The sequence below is a fragment of the Schistocerca serialis genome, chromosome 9 (genome assembly GCF_023864345.2).
Source record: "Schistocerca serialis cubense isolate TAMUIC-IGC-003099 chromosome 9, iqSchSeri2.2, whole genome shotgun sequence".
Classification (NCBI taxonomy): domain Eukaryota; kingdom Metazoa; phylum Arthropoda; class Insecta; order Orthoptera; family Acrididae; genus Schistocerca; species Schistocerca serialis.
Window position 1 is genome coordinate 350,017,728 of NC_064646.1, and position 15,615 is coordinate 350,033,342.

The following is a 15,615-nucleotide window of genomic DNA, read 5'->3' on the forward strand; positions in this document are numbered from 1 at the left end:
ATTCTTTCAACTACCTGAGACAGTGTTTGAGGGCATCACTCTTAATACCTTCATTTCTGGAAAATTTGTAGTGTTCCTTGTAATTCATTTTGATTTTTCCTGATTTCCTAACTTATAAATTGGATTGTCAGTGCAGCAGCATGTACTTGGATTAGTACAAAGGATCATGATAAGTAAAATGTTACTTAATATTTATGAAAGAAGTGCCTAAACAGAAGCAGTGAAAATGGCTGGCCAACTTGTGTATATAATTAATTCAAAGTGATAGTGTATTCTGTTCAGAGCCCGTCAATTAATTTTTGACTTGACACACACTTGCATGCAAGTGCACACACACACACACACACACACACACACACACACACACACAAATTCAAATTTGAATTTGGGATGTCAATTTATGTTACTTCTCATTCATACTTTTTGCCTCATGTTTTTAAGTGACTGCTCTTTTTCTTTAATGTCCAAATATACACTTTCTCTATTCTCTGGTGTGTGAAGGAATCTAAAATTTTGAAACTGAACTTTATTTGTAAATGTTTATTAATTGTACTTCAGTTGCCTCTGTTTATCTGGTGCAAAGTAAACACTCTTCTTCTGTCACAGATATTTGAAGTATTTATCTTTGATTTTTGTTTTTAGTAGATTTTTACCATTTGTAGCAGCTGCTAAAACCAAATGGTTATATGGATTTGAGAACCATGCCACTTTATTTTAGGTTTCCTCTTAAGTTGTATTGTAATTTTATGACTCATTAAGTTGTTTGATAATTTGTTTACAGGGCCGAGAAGCTTTAGCACGTTTACTGGAACTTCAAGTTCGATGCCAGGATTTAAAACTTGGTCCAGCTCGTGCAAAACGATTACGTCTCATTCGTTCTGCTATTACAAAGTTACGGCGGCGTATCAATGCATCAGCAGTGACTGCTCGTTCTGGTAAATGACCAAATGAGACTTATTATATAAGCAACAGAAAATTAATTAACGTTACATTTTTTCTTAATTTTTTAAAATTGCTTTTATGTACTTTGGTGTTTATTCTGTTGTACTTTTAACATAAACTGACATATTTATTAAAATAAAAATTTAAAGATAATTTAAGTAGTAAATGTAACATCTCACCAAATCGCCTAGATGCTAAGTTGTCAGTTGGCACACACACACACACACACACACACACACACACACACACACACAGAGAGAGAGAGAGAGAGAGAGAGAGAGAGAGAGAGAGAGAAAACAACTCTATAGTCAAAACTGACTACATTTCTCTGTCAGTAGATGTGTGTATGTGTGTGTATTTTATTTTACACATCTTGTTCCATAGGGCGAATTTGAGGAGTAAATCTACGTGGTCATGGAATATGTCGCTACATGAAATTACAATAGAAAAGTAATAATAGATATAATAATAAAGTGTTCATGAATCCTAAGAGACGACAAACTATAAGTTTATAGAAATGCAGTCAACAAAATAATGCAGGAATCAGCATAATTTTTCAAGGAACTAATCAACAGGATAGGAGGAGTGATCCACAAGGAAACTCGTCAGTTTGGATTTGAAAGAACCTGGATTTTTGCTATGACTTTTTCAATTCTTGTGGTAGCTTATTGAAAATAGTTGCAGCAGAATAATGCACCTCTTTTTGCACAAGAGTCAAGGAGGTGCAATACAAATGCAGATTGGACTTCTGCCTAGTATTATCTAAGAGAAAGCTGCTAATTCTTTGGAATAAGCTGATATTGTTAACAAAAAATGACATTAAATAATATATAGATTGAGAGACCGATGTCAGAATACCCAGGCTAATGAACAGGGATCAACAAGAGGTTTGCGAACTTACACCACATATTGCTGAAACCATCCGTTCCTAAACCATCCGTTCCTGAGCCAAAAATACCCTTTGAGAATGGGAAGAGTTACCCCGAAATACAATACCATACATCATAACCGAATGAAAATAAGCAAAGTAGACTGCTCTTCATGTTGAATTATCACTTATTCCAGATACTGTTCTGATAGTAAAAATGTGAGCATTAAGTCTTTGAACAAGATCCTAAACATGGGCTTTCCACTACAGTTTACCATTGATCTAAACACCTAGAAATTTGAACTGTTCAGTCTCACTAATCATGTGCCCATTCTTTGTAATTAAAATGTCGGGGTTTGTTCAATTGTGTGTTAGAAACTGTAAAAACTGATCTTACTGTGATAAAGCATTTATTTTCTACAAGCCATGAACTTCCTTCTTGAACTGCAGTACTTGAAACAGTGCCAAATTGCACACAACATCCTTTACTACTGAGCTAGTGTCATGAGCAAACAGAAATATTTTAGAAGCATCTATAATACTAGAAGGCATATAATTTATATAAATAAGGAGCAGGGGTGGCCACAGCACTGATCCCCAGGGGCCGCCCATTTGAACCCACATCTTAGCTATTTTCAAAACTGTGGAGAATGACCTTTTGCCATTTGTTCTTAAAGTAAGAAGTGAACCAGTTTTGTGTGTGTGTGTGTGTGTATGTGCGCGCGCGCGCGCGCGCGCGCGCGCGGACGTGCGTGTGTGTGTGCACATGTGCGTGTACATGCGTGATAGAGAGGGAGGGGGGGTCATGCATAGAAAGTCTGTGTCTGTTGAAGGAATAACTCGGTGTCTCTAATATTTATGAATTGTTACCTCACTAATTAAATTATTTATATTCTACCAAGGACTTTCCAATGCCATATGAAGCAAGATTTTTATTTTTTGTAACTATGTGAGCTCAGTAACTGCCAGTATAAAGTCTGGCCATTCTGTAGAAGTTTCCAAGGATAATGTCATCTAAACAAAACCAGTAAATTCCAAAGGTCTCTAAACACCCACTGCTGTTACTATTACAGCATTAATCGTTGGTGAAGGTTTTCTGCTAAACTGATACTATTAAGTAGTGATACACAAAGGCAGAATTTATGTACATTCTTTTTGAAGCATAATGAATAGATGTTCTCACAATTTTTGCTGTCTTGATGTGTAAACGTTGATGTGGTGGTCTTTCCTTCTGCATCAGAGCATAACTGTGATGATATAGAAATGATTCATATCTGAACTCTTGTCACAGTGTGGAAAGCACAATGTTGCTTGAATGTTTCTGTAAACACGTAAATTCATTTTTATAAATAATTTAAAAAGAGAAGTTAGCATTCATTTTAGTAGGTATGGCACTGAGTCATCGGTAGGCACATAAATGAGAAAGAGGACTGTGCTAACTTTTGCATGAATCTTTCTTCAGAGCTACAGAGTGCACGTACGAATACCTGTATGACCATGCTACCCTGTCTGGCTCATACTAGACAGTGGGGAGTGTTCATATAGGTTGGAGTGAGTGTGCTGGGGGAAGGGGAAGGAGGCAGGAAGCAGGAGGAAGGATGGAAGGAAGAGGCAGCAGAAATACAGCATAAGAATGTGGCACCAGTGAGCTCAGTGTGGCTTTGGGCAGAGGAAACTGTGAAGCACGCTGTGACACGGGATGGGGGGGTGGCCTTAATCTCTATGACCGCCCCTGCTGCGCAGCCCGAACCTCAGTGAACCTGCACCCATAACCTCTTCTCCATATGTAAAAAATAAAACACTTGCAGGCATGGTTTGGATGTGATTTTATTGTATTGCAACCACCTTTGGTGACTCAGTACACCATCTTCAAGCCTGTGTGCATAAATTGTAATTACAGCCTCATCAACTTACCATCCATGCAAATACAAAGACAGATTAAAAACGGAATAAAAATCAAGGACATTACTATATAAATGAATTTACAGTAATCATCTGATAAAAACCAACACATACATCCATTGTCACATACCTAAAATAGAATCTTATAGTATTTCATGACGGATTTCAACTATAAACGTAGTACAAATTAATCATTGGCGAAAGTTTTCTGCTAAGTATTGAAATTATTAAGTAGTGATACACTGAAGGCAGAATTTATGGACATTCTTTTTGAAGCATAATGGTCCCAGAATACATCTGTTGTCACATACCTAAAATAGAATCTTATATAGTATATCATGACAGACTTCCGCTGTAAACGTTGTACAAATGTACTGCTTATTAATAAAATCAGTGATTTAATGTTCCATAATTAAAAACTGGTCAGTTAGATGATACACTAAATTACAAAATCCTGAAGTAGCCTACTAATGTACAGAAATAACTGTAGAAAATGGTAAATCTACAAAACAAACTACAACATCAGAGAAGTAGGTAAACCAAAGATGTATGCATCTATGAGCATGTAGTCCTTGCAAGAACAGCATCAACAATATCTAAGTGTCAATATAGATAAAGCTATCAAAATGACAATATAAATATATTTATGTGTCATGTCAAAGATATAAAATAAAAAAACTGTATTGGGGTATACTTATGTCATATGCATGAAATGAGTGTCCAAAATGTGTCAAACGATCAAATGTAGAAAACCACCTAGATCATAACATCTACAGAATATATGAAAACTCTCACAAGATACTATTCAAGGTGAACAACATTTTGTGTGAATGCATCCATATATCCATGTACTGATGTACTGCTATAATACAAATATCAAATGAGAACCACAATCTAACTTGTGTAAATGTCAGAAACTTATCATGTACATTCACAGAACATGTGGCCTCTGTAGATTGTACAATTGATAAGTTAACAGTAATAACAAAGGTGAGTTGTTGTTGGAGAGGGGGTCTTCATATGTATCCAATATTGTGCTGAAGGATTAGATACAGGTGAAAAATCATATTATATCTGATAACATGTATGTAATCCACTAATTGGTCCTAACCAGGCAAAGCAGTCAACAATTACAAACAATATCATATATATAAAAAATCTTCATCAAATATGGTCAAGTACGGCGTGGAAGCAGTTGATAATATAATGTCAGCAAATGTCATAGGCATTAAGATTGCAAGGCTAACAGGATAGTGGATGGACATACAAATATTAAGATTGCTACACTGTACTAATTGTACCTGGTAGAAGATGGGTTGGTGTAAGAGGATGTCTTTTCCAAGGACTACTTACACGTATATGTGTATATGTTTTTCATTGGGTTTTGTATATTCTGTGTGTGGTATGACATAGGTGGTTTTCTACATTTGTCTTTTGACTCATTCTTGGACACTCATTTATGCATATGACATATACAGTTTTCACCTCAGTGTTTTATAACTTTGACATGACCTATTGACTGTCATTTTGATAGCTTTACCTATATTGACAATTAAATGTTGTTGATGTTCTCCTTGCAGAGACTACATGCACATATATGTTTCTTTTTTATTTACTTATTTCTGATGTTGGAATTTCTTTCATATATCTATCATTTTCTACAGTTACTTCTGTAGTTGGTAGGTTATTTCAGGTTTTTGCAGTTTAGTGTGTAATCTAAGTGACCAAATTTTAATTGTGGAATATTTAATTAATAATTTTATTATTTTCACAAGGTATAGAGTGGATATTCATCCTGTTGTACTATAAATAATTCTGTTTTAGGTATGTGAGAATTGAGGTATCCGTTGGTTTTTATCAGATTGTTACTGTAAATGCTCTTGTATAATATTGTCCGTGATTTTTATTCTGTTTTTAACCTGCCTTTGTATTTGCATGGTTGGTAAGTTGATGATCCTCTCATTACTGTTTATGCATACAGGCCTGAAGATGATGTATTGAGTCACTGTAACTGGTTGCAGTATAATAAAATAATGTCTAAATGATGGCTGCAGGTGTTTCATTTTTTATGGAAGTGAATGGCTGAAGTCTCGCAGACCATCACAAGGATGGACATACAGAAACGCTTTTCCATAGTCTCCCTCTTCCTCTGTTTTGTCTCCTGTTCTCATTGGTGCTTCATTTTTATCCCATGCACCAGCTGTTTCTGCCAACAAACCATACTAAAAAGATATGTTTTGGAGAGGTCTATCATTGAGACTTAATATTTCTATAATAAGCAAGTATAAATACGAAAACCTTCAAGTAAGACATATGTTAGCTCCATAAACACTGAAATCAAGATGGCAGCTGCCCGATTTGCTTCTGTCAGCCAATCACAGGACAGGGCACATGAAACATTGCATTTCTTGGTATAAACCACAACACAATGCAGCACCACGAAGCAGTGTGGGAGTAGACCTGAATCAACAGTGTTCCCTGATGTGCATGATTATTGAACATAAAATATCATAAGTAAATATCTATATCTTTCATAAAAAACAATTTTTTGATCCAGAAAGAAAGCCACATTATAAATAGCTTTCATTGCAGACAACTGGTGATGTTTAGTTTCAATAAAACGGAATGTATTTATGACGAAGACACATTTTCTAATAGTTGCAAAGACGGGCTTTAAAATATCTTCGATATTTATATGCTACCTACAGACAATACGGCCACACTGAAGAAGTTAATGTCGTGAATTAATATATAAAGAGTATTGTAAAAAGCAAAGCTAGGCCATCACAAACTATTGTTTGGCAGGAACGTAATAACACAGCTTATGAGGAACAATGACAGTTATATACTTGCTCGTCGAAAATATCTCGTGGTTTATTTCCGAATGACATGATTTCCAGCATTCACCTATGGGGCTCTTAAAGCTGCCACTGCTCTAAAGCACTGTTAATTTTCAACGTAAATGTTCGTATGTGGCATCAGATGAAGAATAAATGAACGAATGCCAGTTCAACATTCCAAACCTTCAGAGGACCAAAGCAGCACAATTTGGAGCAGCAAGTTGTTCAGTGGATGCAAGAAATATGCAATGAATGCTTCCTGATTACTCGAGAAACTATCTATGTGAAGGAAATGAAGTATTTTTCAACTACATGCATCACAGAACTGTACAGTCGGGTGCCTGAGGATGATGAAGAGGGCGAGGTTTTCATAACGATGCAGAAAAAATGGTTCAAATGGCTCTGAGCACTATGGGACTTAACTTCTGAGGTCATTTGTCTCCTAGAACTTAAACCTAACTAACCTAAGGACATCACGCACATCCATGCCTGAGGCAGGATTTGAACCTGCGACCGTAACGGTCTCGCGGTTCCAGACTGTAGCGCGTAGAACCGCTCGACAACCTGGCCGGCATAACGATGCAGAACTATGCTAGCTTAGCTACTGCCAGAGGTACATGACGAAAAGTTACTTACATATCAGCGCCATATAATCAATCTTAGGAAACGACACCTCTACTAGCTAGGTCATATGGGCAACAATGATCAGGCACCATTTTATTTTCATATGCTGTCAAATGTTGCTGTCTGTGTGAAGAGCATTAAAAGTGTTCCTGTAAGGACTTGTGACAGTGAAAAGGCCAGAATAACAGTAGTGCTGGGTGCAGTAACAGATAGAAGGAAGCTCCCCCAAATGTGATTCTTCACAGGAAGATAATACTGAAAGAAAAACTTGCTTCAGGCCTTATCTTTATTGAGAGGGAATAGATGACAAATGATATGATGTTCGATTGATTGTAGGTTATTTGGAACAGAATATCAGGCTCTTTGGTTAACAGAAGGAAAACATTGGTGCAAGATTTTGTCAGGGGAAATTTAAGGATCTGATAGCTTCAGGAAGGCATTTGACACTGTTCCTTACTGCTGATTAGTATTAAAAAAGAAGAGAGCTTACTAAGTATCAGATCAGATTCATGGCTGGATTCAAGACTTCCTTGCAGATAAATCAAAGCACATTGCTCCTAACCGAACAAAATTGATAGAAGTAAAGATAATTTCAGGAGTACTCCAGGGAAGTGTGCTAGGACCATTATTGTTTACAAAGCTCATAAATGATGTAGCAGAAAGTTTCGGAAACTCTTTACGGCTGTTCGCAGATGGTGCAGTTGTCTATAAGGAAGCAATGGCAGAAGGACCTACAGAGGATTCATAATTGGCGCAGGGACTGGCTGTTGACTCTGAAATAAATGTAACATATTCCGCATACATAGGAAAAGATATCCACCATGGTATGATGACAAATTGTTGGAAACGGGAAGTACTGTAAAGCATCTAGGCATATTTACCCAGAGCGACCCACCACATAAAACAAATAGTAGAAAAACGCATTCCAAACTGAGATTTGTGAGAAGAATCTAAAGGAAATGTAATTCATACACTAAAGAAGTGGCTTACAGGACACTTGTTCAACTGATTCTTGAGTATTATTTGTCAACTTGGGACCCTTACCAGGTACGACCGATAGAAGGGATAGAGAAGGTACAACAAAGAGTGGAGTGTTTTGTCATGGTATCATTTAGTCTGTGTGAGATTGTTAAAGAGATGCTCAACAAACTTGAACGCTTGCTGCTTGAATACTTGCTGTATTGTTGATCACAGAGAAGTTTACTGCTGAAATTCCATGAAAGTAATTTCTGGGAAGAGTTGGACAACATATTACTTTCTTCCTCATAAGCCTCGTGGTACTTGTTCCATGAATTGCTAAATATCTCAGAGCTTTCTACATTGGGCTTCAGCCAGCTCTCAGTCCCAACAATAATTTGTATGCAAGATATTTCCTGGTGGGCAATAAATTCATGAACTTTGTTCTCCTTTGATTATCAAAATGTAGACAATCAATAATGAAGTAAGTTTAGAATAGGTATAATATTAACTTTTTAGTGAGTAACTTTGTATCAATAAAACAGTTCCTAATTTTCCATAGTCATATTGTGTTAAAAATAAGATTTGCCCAAGGAAACAACAAAAGGGAGGGGGGGTGGGGGTGTTTATCTTATATTCAGAGCCATCTTGTACTCTGCTAAATATTGTATGTAAGATTACATTTCATCCATGTAAATACAAATACTTACGTAAACATTTCATCCATGTAAATACAAATACTTACGTAAACATTTCATCCATGTAAATACAAATACTTACGTAAAGGAAACCAACATATTATCAATGAATATTTTTGAGATATTTGTTTTCTGTCAGTTCTTGAATAAGTTTGCTCTTTTAGATCATTATTATATGAACAATAAACATGGTTGCGAATGTTAGTTTTTCAACAAGAGCGTAGCCATTGCATATGTTGTAAGCATATATATTAAATGCGACACTGGCTTCTTGCTGTGCAGACAGCTTTATCCTACTCAGGAGACTAAGGGATCTCACCACATGTTGTGATGAGGTAGAGGTGGGAACGTTTCTAGTCACTTGCAGTGTGCTTGCTGCCTGCTACATGTCTGTGCCGCTGCCAATTGTGTGAGCAAGGAAATTGTCTATCTATTCCAGTTGCTGGCTGCAGAAACAAAAAGCAGTACAAAAATGGCATAGAATTCGGTTGTTATGGAGAATATGGAGTGAACAGTACAAATCAGTTGTACCTTGGTCATTACTAGAACTACCAAGTAATAAAATAGAAATGTTGTTTGTTCCTTTTGTCTCCCATTCAAACTTCAAAAGAAATCTGCAGTACTAGATATCATTTAAAAATTACTCACTGTGACAGAGTGATGAGAATTTTGTAGTTTCCTAATCTTACAAAAGAGCAGAGTGCCTTGGTGGTAGTAGGTGCTGTAGTGTAATGACCAATAAATGGAACTCTTGTGGACAGGGCGCAAATATATATTACTCTCCCACTTGACTGTTCTGGGAAATGTTCTGCTATCATATCAATAATGAAGATGACTATTTGAGGGATGTAAGTTGTATGGAATAAGCAGCATCATAAACTACTGTTCACAACTAATTTTGTATATCTTGCTTCAGTTGGTATTTGTTAGTTTACCAAATGATGGAGTTTTTCTATCACACCCTGTACATGTGAATCACAGACCATGGTTGGGAGTAGAGATGTAACTATGTCCATCCTCCCCTCTCCCTCCTATGATCCTCTCTGCGGAGAAGAAAAAGACCAAAATTGGTCTGACTTTTTTCTGCTAAAAAAAAAAAAAAAAAAAAAAAAAAAAAAAAAAAAAAAAAAAAAAAAAAAAAAATCTAATTATCAGCACAGTTAAGTCACACAGCTAGTTGGGATAGCAAACAGATGAATTATTCCGTAATGAGCAAGTGGGAACTGAGGATTCTTAACATAAAACTCCCAGCAAATAATCTGTTTAAGCTATTAAGTTTGTCAGTAGAACTTGCACACTCTCTGTATTTTCTGTTTGTACAGTTTATGCTGATTCAGGTATTGGAGCACACTTCACCATCAATTCAGAAAAACAATTTTTTTTTTCTTTTGGAAAATATTATATTTATGCTTTGCTTGTTGCACCCATTTTCTGCAGAGTGTGTTGCACAGTGGATGACGCTGCCAAATTTGCCAGTCGTTGCATCTTGATATTAGAAATGGCCCAAACTGTTGGAATTTGAACATATTTAACAACGGTCTTATACAAGACTGCAGAGCCTTTTTCGGGGAATTACATTATTACAGAATAAAAATGATACCTTATTTCCAGTCTTGTAGACGACAACTTCTGAAAGTCTGTTCTCAAAAGCAGGTATGCTCTCTGTCAGCAATGCAATAGACTGAAAGGGAAATGTCTGTCCAAAATGTTATTTTTACTGCTTGCTTGAGTGATAGACAGGCACATTGAAAAAAATATTTTAGCTATTGGACGACGTCAAGCATAAGTGCCCATAGATGACAGTGTCCAGTGGTCATGTGTGTGTGTGTGTGTGTGTGTGTGTGTGTGTGTGTGTGTGTGTATAATCCCGTGTGACTTCCACTTTCCACTCAGTGCCTCCTCTTGTGGTGAGCAACAATCTATCCTTTTCATATTGCTGTTATCTCATCCCAGATTTTCCATTGTTTTATTTTTACAGTCTGTAGACAGAATGTTAATTATTGATTCAGTTGTAATATTAGACATACTTATATGTTGCTTTTTATACAATTCTGTGAATTCATCATTTACTAATTGGAAAATCCAGGAGCGAATGTAACAGTATTATGAAGAGGGTAGCTGCCACTCATCATATAGCAGAGATGCTGAAAAGTGGATAGGTAAAAAAACAAAACAAAAAAAAAGACACTGTCTGAAATTGAGAGTTTTTGACCAGCAAGGCTGAAGGCCTCTGTCGGAAATACACTCCTGGAAATTGAAATAAGAACACCGTGAATTCATTGTCCCAGGAAGGGGAAACTTTATTGACACGTTCCTGGGGTCAGATACATCACATGATCACACTGACAGAACCACAGGCACATAGACACAGGCAACAGAGCATGCACAATGTCGGCACTAGTACAGTGTATATCCACCTTTCGCTTCAATGCAGGCTGCTATTCTCCCATGGAGACGATCGTAGAGATGCTGGATGTAGTCCTGTGGAACGGCTTGCCATGCCATTTCCACCTGGCGCCTCAGTTGGACCAGCGTTCGTGCTGGACGTGCAGACCGCGTGAGACGACGCTTCATCCAGTCCGAAACATGCTCAATGGGGGACAGATCTGGAGATCTTGCTGGCCAGGGTAGTTGACTTACACCTTCTAGAGCACGTTGGGTGGCACGGGATACATGCGGACGTGCATTGTCCTGTTGGAACAGCAAGTTCCCTTGCCGGTCTAGGAATGGTAGAACGATGGGTTCGATGACGGTTTGGATGTACCGTGCACTATTCAGTGTCCCCTCGACGATCACCAGTGGTGTACGGCCAGTGTAGGAGATCGCTCCCCACACCATGATGCCGGGTGTTGGCCCTGTGTGCCTCGGTCGTATGCAGTCCTGATTGTGGCGCCCACCTGCACGGCGCCAAACACGCATACGACCATCATTGGCACCAAGGCAGAAGCGACTCTCATCGCTGAAGACGACACGTCTCCATTCGTCCCTCCATTCGCGCCTGTCGCGACACCACTGGAGGCGGGCTGCACGATGTTGGGGCGTGAGCGGAAGACGGCCTAACGGTGTGCGGGACCGTAGCCCAGCTTCATGGAGACGGTTGCGAATGGTCCTCGCCGATACCCCAGGAGCAACAGTGTCCCTAATTTGCTGGGAAGTGGCGGTGCGGTCCCCTACGGCACTGCGTAGGATCCTACGGTCTTGGCGTGCATCCGTGCGTCGCTGCGGTCCGGTCCCAGGTCGACGGGCACGTGCACCTTCCGCCGACCACTGGCGACAACATCGATGTACTGTGGAGACCTCACGCCCCACGTGTTGAGCAATTCGGCGGTACGTCCACCCGGCCTCCCGCATGCCCACTATACGCCCTCGCTCAAAGTCCGTCAGCTGCACATACGGTTCACGTCCACGCTGTCGCGGCATGCTACCAGTGTTAAAGACGGCGATGGAGCTCCGTATGCCACGGCAAACTGGCTGACACTGACGGCGGCGGTGCACAAATGCTGCGCAACTAGCGCCATTCGACGGCCAACACCGCGGTTCCTGGTGTGTCCGCTGTGCCGTGCGTGTGATCATTGCTTGTACAGCCCTCTCGCAGTGTCCGGAGCAAGTATGGTGGGTCTGACACACCGGTGTCAATGTGTTCTTTTTTCCATTTCCAGGAGTGTAGACATGTATGTACACACGCACGCGCGCACACACACATGTGACCACAGTTTCTGGGTGCTGAAGCCTGACTGCAGTACCTTCTCTCCATCTGCAAGATGCTCCTGCTAAGCAATCCCAAATTCCTCAATACCATATCACACATAGAATCTCAGAGCAACACGCTCAACGTCATCTTAAAAAAAACTTTCCACTCTGTTCACTTCCTACTTCTGCCTTGGACTACCCCTATCCACCACCTTTACAATAATCTCCAAACCTCCCCCACATCCCCTCATAACTGACAAATCCTGTCTCACAAACCTACTACATTTACACATTTACTCCACCCTCAAATATTCCCTTTCACCACCACACAGAATCCAGAACCCAAACAGATCCGAAACACAGTCATAAACGTTTCCTCCAAAAGCCTTAGCCCTGCAGAAGTTTCTGTCCTTTCCAAAGGCCTCACCTTTTTGCTTACTCCCAAATTCAGTCATGCAGGACTTGCTAAAGACATTCTCTCTTTCTCCCGGTCCCTACAGTGGAAACACTTTTTCACCACCAACCCTACCCATCTGACTCAACCAAACATCTGGCTGACTCAGTTCATTCCTCCATCCAACCGTGATCCACCCCACTACCCCCAGATCACCCCCACTTAACTTTTCAGAATTACTTAACCTCAAACCTTGCCTCACCATCATTACTCAAATCTCTAAACATGTAAACTAACATTACATCCGCAGAAAGAACCACAGTCCACCACCTAAAAACAGATCCCGACCTTATAGTCCTACATGCTGACAAGGCTCCATCACTGTTGTTCTGAACTGCAAGGATTACCTGGCAGGAGAACTCTGCCAGCTGTCAGATTCATCTACCTGCCACAGTGACCTCATTTCAGAAATGCAACAGGATCTCCTCAAATCCTCTCCCTGGTGTCCATCTCTCTCGTCGCCCCTACCATTCCCCACACTCTTAACCTCTGCATGCTTTCTAAGGTCCATAAACCCAATCACCCAGGGGGGCCCATTGTGGCTGGTTACAATGCCCCCACTTGGAGAATCTCTGTTCTCACAGACCAACACCTTCAGCATATTATCCTCAGCTTATCCTCCTATACAAAAGATGCCAACCAATTCCTCCAACGACTCTCCACAGTTCCTGTACCTTTACCACATGGTGCCGTGCTCATCACCATTGATGGCACCTCCTTTTACACTTACATCCCTAATGCCCATGGCCTTGCTGCTATTGAACACTACCTTTTCCTTCTCCTGATGGATTCCAAACCCCCCTTCCCAGTTGCCATGACCGACTATATCCTCACCCACAATTACTTCTCCTTTGAAGCCATTACCTGCAAACAAATTCGGCGTATGGCTATGGGCACCCACATGGCACCATTCTATGCCAACGTATTCATGAGCCACCTAGAGGACTCCTTCCTAATAGCCAGAATCCCGAACCTCTCACCTGCTTCGGATTCATTGATGATGTCTTTGTGACGTGGATCGAGGGTGAGGGCACACTATCCACATTTCTACAGAACCTCAACATCCTCTCCCCTATTCGCTTCACCTGGTTTTACCCAGCCCCACAAGCTACCTTTCCCAATGTTGACCTCCACCTCAAAATGGCTACATCAATACCTCTGTCCATATCAAGCCATACAGCCTACCCACCCGTGGCCATTGCATCTGTAGTGATGAGCGGTCACTCTTTAAACATATCAAGGGTCTCACTGAGGCCTTCACAGACTTTGATTATTCTCCCAACCTTGTACAAAAGAGATCTCCTGTGCTCTCCAGTCAACCACCACCTCCCGAAGTCCCACCATCTGGCCACAGAGGACCATTCCCATCATGACGCAGTACCACCAAGGACCAGAGCAACTGAATCACATTCCCCGCCAGGGTTTCAACTACCTCTCATCGGACACTGAAATGAGGAATGTTTTAGCCACCATCCTTACCACTCCTCCCACAGTGGTATTCATCCACCCACCGAATCTACACAGTATCCTCTTCCATCTCTAAAACAACCTCTGCTCCCAACACCTTGCTTTATGGCTCATATCCCTGTAATAGACCTTGATGTAAGATCTGCCCCATACATCCTCCCACCACCACCTACTCCATTCCGGTCACGGGCATCACCTATCCCATCAAAGGCAGGGCTACATGTGAAACCAGTCGTGATCTACAAGCTGAGCTGCAACCACTGTGCTGCACTCTACATGGATATGACAACCAACAGGCTGTCGGTCCGCATGAATGGCCACTGACAAACTGGCCAAGAAACAGCTGAACCGCCCTGTTGCCGAGCACACCATCCAACAAGATGTTCCTCATTTCAATGAGTGCTTCACAGCCTGTGCCATATGGATCCATCCCACAAACACCAGCTTTTCTTAGCTGTGCGGGTGGGAACTCTCCCTGCAATATATCCTAAGTTACTGTAACCCCCTTGGCCGCAACCATCATTAGTAATTGCTCTTACCTATCTAGCCCCTTTCCTGTTCCCATTCCAGCACTACAGAGCCCTCTGTTCCAAAACATACTCTCACTCTTTTTACTTCTCTCCTTTTCCGCTACCCCACACCCATTCCCTCCTCTTCGTCAAACCTCTCAACTGCACCTAGCTGCCCTATCCTCTCTCCACTTCGTCCCTGTACACTCCTACAAGAGTATTTTACTGGCCCCCACCTCTACCCTGCTATCCTTCCCCATCCCCACTCTAACCTCCTCATTACCGCCCCACGCAGTTGCCTTTCCCATCGTGCACTGCTGCTCACAGTCTGGCTTCAACAGACAGAGAATGTGGTTGGATGTGTGAGTTGCGTTTACATGAATGTGTGTGTATGCTGTCTTGTTTTCGATGAAGGCCTCGCTGGCTGAAAGCTCACTTTCTGACAGGTCTTTTTGTTGTGCATGTCTGTGACTCAGCATGTCCACTATATGGTGAGTAGCAACTGTCCTTTTCATAATTCATCACCTACATCTACATCTACATATACTCCGCTAGCCACCAAGCGGTGTGTGGCAGAGCGCTCAATTTGCGCCAAAGTCATATTTCACCCCCTCTGTTCCACTCGCGGATCGCACGAGGGAAAAACGTCTGTCTGAACGCCTCA

General features: G+C 40.7%; 1 protein-coding gene across 2 annotated transcripts in view; it reads left to right on the plus strand.

The window, feature by feature from the left end:
* LOC126418486 (peregrin) overlaps positions 1–15,615 on the plus strand; it is a 259,171-nt gene that overhangs the window by 115,715 nt on the left and 127,841 nt on the right. For both annotated transcript variants that reach the window (XM_050085261.1, XM_050085262.1), the window contains exon 13: positions 782–935. In XM_050085261.1, coding sequence (XP_049941218.1) covers positions 782–935 — 154 coding nt within the window. The remainder of the gene's footprint in view (positions 1–781; positions 936–15,615) is intronic.